Source organism: Kryptolebias marmoratus, linkage group LG19, assembly GCF_001649575.2.
Source record: "Kryptolebias marmoratus isolate JLee-2015 linkage group LG19, ASM164957v2, whole genome shotgun sequence".
NCBI classification, from domain to species: domain Eukaryota; kingdom Metazoa; phylum Chordata; class Actinopteri; order Cyprinodontiformes; family Rivulidae; genus Kryptolebias; species Kryptolebias marmoratus.
In genome coordinates, this window is record NC_051448.1 from 1,186,349 (window position 1) to 1,189,420 (window position 3,072).

At 49.7% G+C, this 3,072-nt stretch overlaps 1 protein-coding gene across 2 annotated transcripts in view; it reads right to left on the reverse strand.

The window, feature by feature from the left end:
* asap2b (ArfGAP with SH3 domain, ankyrin repeat and PH domain 2b) overlaps window positions 1–3,072 on the reverse strand; it is a 30,643-nt gene that overhangs the window by 13,551 nt on the left and 14,020 nt on the right. For both annotated transcript variants that reach the window (XM_017439233.3, XM_017439232.3), the window contains exon 2: window positions 402–474. In XM_017439233.3, the coding sequence (XP_017294722.1) occupies window positions 402–474 (73 nt within the window). The remainder of the gene's footprint in view (window positions 1–401; window positions 475–3,072) is intronic.

The window sequence follows — 3,072 nt, forward strand, 5'->3', positions numbered from 1 at the left end:
GGAGGCAAGCTGTGAGACAGGGGACAGAGAGACAAGCTGTGAGACAGGCTGTGAGACAGAGAGACAAGCTGTGAGACAGGGGACAGAGAGAGACAAGCTGTGAGACAGGGGACAGAGAGACAAGCTGTGAGACAAGCTGTGAGAGAGAGACAAGCTGTGAGACAGGGGACAAGCTGTGAGACAGAGGACAGAAAGGGTGAGACAGAGGGACAGAGACAGAGGGACAGAAAGAGTGAGACAGAGGACAGGAAGGGTTAGACAGAGGGACAGAAGGGGTGAGACAGAGGGACAGAAGGAGTGAGACAGAGGGACAGAGACAGAGGGACAGAAAGAGTTTGACAGAGGGACAGAAGGAGTGAGACAGGGGGACAGAAGGGGTGAGACAGAGAGAGGAAACTCACCCAGACCAGAGTTGCCGATGGCCTTCATGGACTTTTTGATCTTGGACAGAATGGACCTGTCCAGGTCCAGAGCCTGAGGACGACAAACAGGACACGCCCACATTTAATTTAATGATGTCATCAAAAATACAAGTAAAGGTTGTAAAAACTTTAAAGTGCAGAAAGATTCATCAAAATGTAACAAAGGAGGAGGAGAGCTGATGAAGACAAAACTGTCTCAATGTCCACGTTTGATTATTTCACAAAACACAACAAGAACTGCTTCACTTTAAAAGACGATTACTTAAAATTAAACTTTAAAGTTGTCTACAGAAAGTGTTTTAATTTAAAAACTGGACTAAAGGCTGCAGGGTTCGGAGTCCTGCCCGGGGACACCTCAGAGACACCGAGGGGTTCAGTGTCCCGCCCGGGGACACCTCAGAGACACGGAGAGGTTCGGCGTCCAGCCCGGGGACACCTCAGAGACACCGAGGGGTTCGGCGTCCTGCCCGGGGACACCTCAGAGACACCGAGGGGTTCGGCGTCCTGCCCGGGGACAACTCAGAGACACCGAGGGGTTCGGCGTCCTGCCCGGGGACACCTCAGAGACACCGAGGGGTTCGGCGTCCTGCCCGGGGACACCTCAACATGTGGCTGCTGCCGGGAATTGAACCGTCGACTCCAAGACAACCTTTAAAGACGGAGATTTGAAAATGAACCACAGAATATCAGCTGCTGGACTCTGAGTCTGAGACACTCGATGTCACTGAATCTGTCAAACAAACAAACAACAGAACAAAATGACTCACAAAAAAGACACAAATAAAGACTCTGAGCAACAAGTGATGCTGCAGAAACACAAGTTCCTCCTTAAACTGCCTGAATGAAGAAGCTAAAAGCAGCGACTCACTGACCACAAACTGCAGCTTCCTGAAACCAGCCGAGTGTTTCTGACAGTCCGAGTCCATCAGGCGACCCGAAGGAAAACAACCAACAGCACAGACACGAAACCACCGAACCGCTCAACGTCTTCACGCCTGTCAGCAGGAAGCTCCTCATTAAACCTAAAACATTTAAAGAATCCACTTCCTGTTTACTGTGTCAATCTTTTATGTGATATTATGTAAAAAAAAGTTCTTTGATGTGGATTTGTGTTAAAATCAGCTGATCTTTTCTCAGATACAGACTTTTTAGTGGTGCGTTCAAAGACCAGAAAACCAATCAGGAAATCACTTTCAAATCTGTTTTCCTGGACAGTGAACGTCTCGTTTCACAACAATAACGTTACGTTGGTGCGTGCTGGGATGACTCAGTTGTAAAAACCTTGTTTAGTTTCATCAGGTCCGCCCAGCGGCTCATGAGATATTTTGCTAACAGGGCAGCCGTGTTGGACACCAGTCGGCCACAGACAGGAACGTAAGGCAATGAATCTTCGACAGAATCAGGTCCAGCTGAGAGCCGCAGAAAGTCCAGAAACCCGGTTACTGTTTGACTCGATGGGCCGGGAACAAAGTCCGCCTCACATTCCTCCTCACAGCTACAACAACACCGCAGCTGCTCGGACCAGGAAGTCAGATCCGAATCTCTGCCGGGTCCATAAATACCAAGCAGGCAGAACGAGAAAAAGCTTCAACTGCGGTGAAACGCCACTTCTTCCTCCAACAAACAAATAAAACAGAAACACAAAACCAACCAGAGCTGCAGAGTCAGTGAAAGACCAAAACCGCCTCACCTGAGGATGAGCGGGAAGAAAAACCCAAAATAAAACAGAAACTCAAAAAACAGGAAACAGTCAGAACTTTCACACGCTGGAGCAAGATGATGGGAAATTTATTCAACCTACTGGATCTTAGACCGGGGTTCTGGCCTTGGATCAGGGTTCTGGTCTTTGATCAGGGTTCTGTGAGGGTTCTGGCCTTGGACCAGGGTTCTGGCCTTGGACCAGGGTTCTGGCCTTGGACCAGGGTTCTGGCCTTGGACCAGGGTTCTGGCCTTGTCTTTGATCAGGGTTCTGGTCCGAAGGTCCAGCTCCACCTGAACAGAGCACAATCCTTCTGAAGGAACGTTCAACGGTCGGATGAGACAAAAATAAACTGAAACTGCAAGATCACTGTTTCCAGTGTTAAGCATGGCAGTGGCAGCATCATGATCTGGGGACGGCTGGCTGAACAAAAAAGACATGAAGTCCAAAAGCCCGGTTCTGATGGCAGCATTAGTCCAGCAAAGATTTTACAGCAACACCTGGTGTCTTCAAGGACCACATCTTTTCCTGGGAAATAAGGAGGGACGGGGGACGGGGGACAGGTTCTGGACGGCTCTGACACCGACACAGAACCGTCAGGTCGTGTTTCGGGTCTGAAGAACAGAACCAAAGGTCAAAGCTGCAGAAACTGACGGAGTGAAACAGAAAAGACAAAGAAGACGACAGGAAGAGAAAAACCGAACCCCGAGGCAGCGAGGAGGATCTTCATGTTTGGACTCGATCAGACCGCCGAGCCTCAGGATATCCCAGCATGCATCAGGAGACAAGACGCCTGGACCTGTGGTTCAACCGACGACAGACTCTCGGTTTCTTTGTCTGTTAGCAAAATATCTCCAGAATTAGAGGGCCACGTCTGTCCCTACAGCCAGGTCAGAGACTGGAGGAGACAAGTCCATCTCTACAGTCAGGTCAGAGACTGGAGGGGACAGG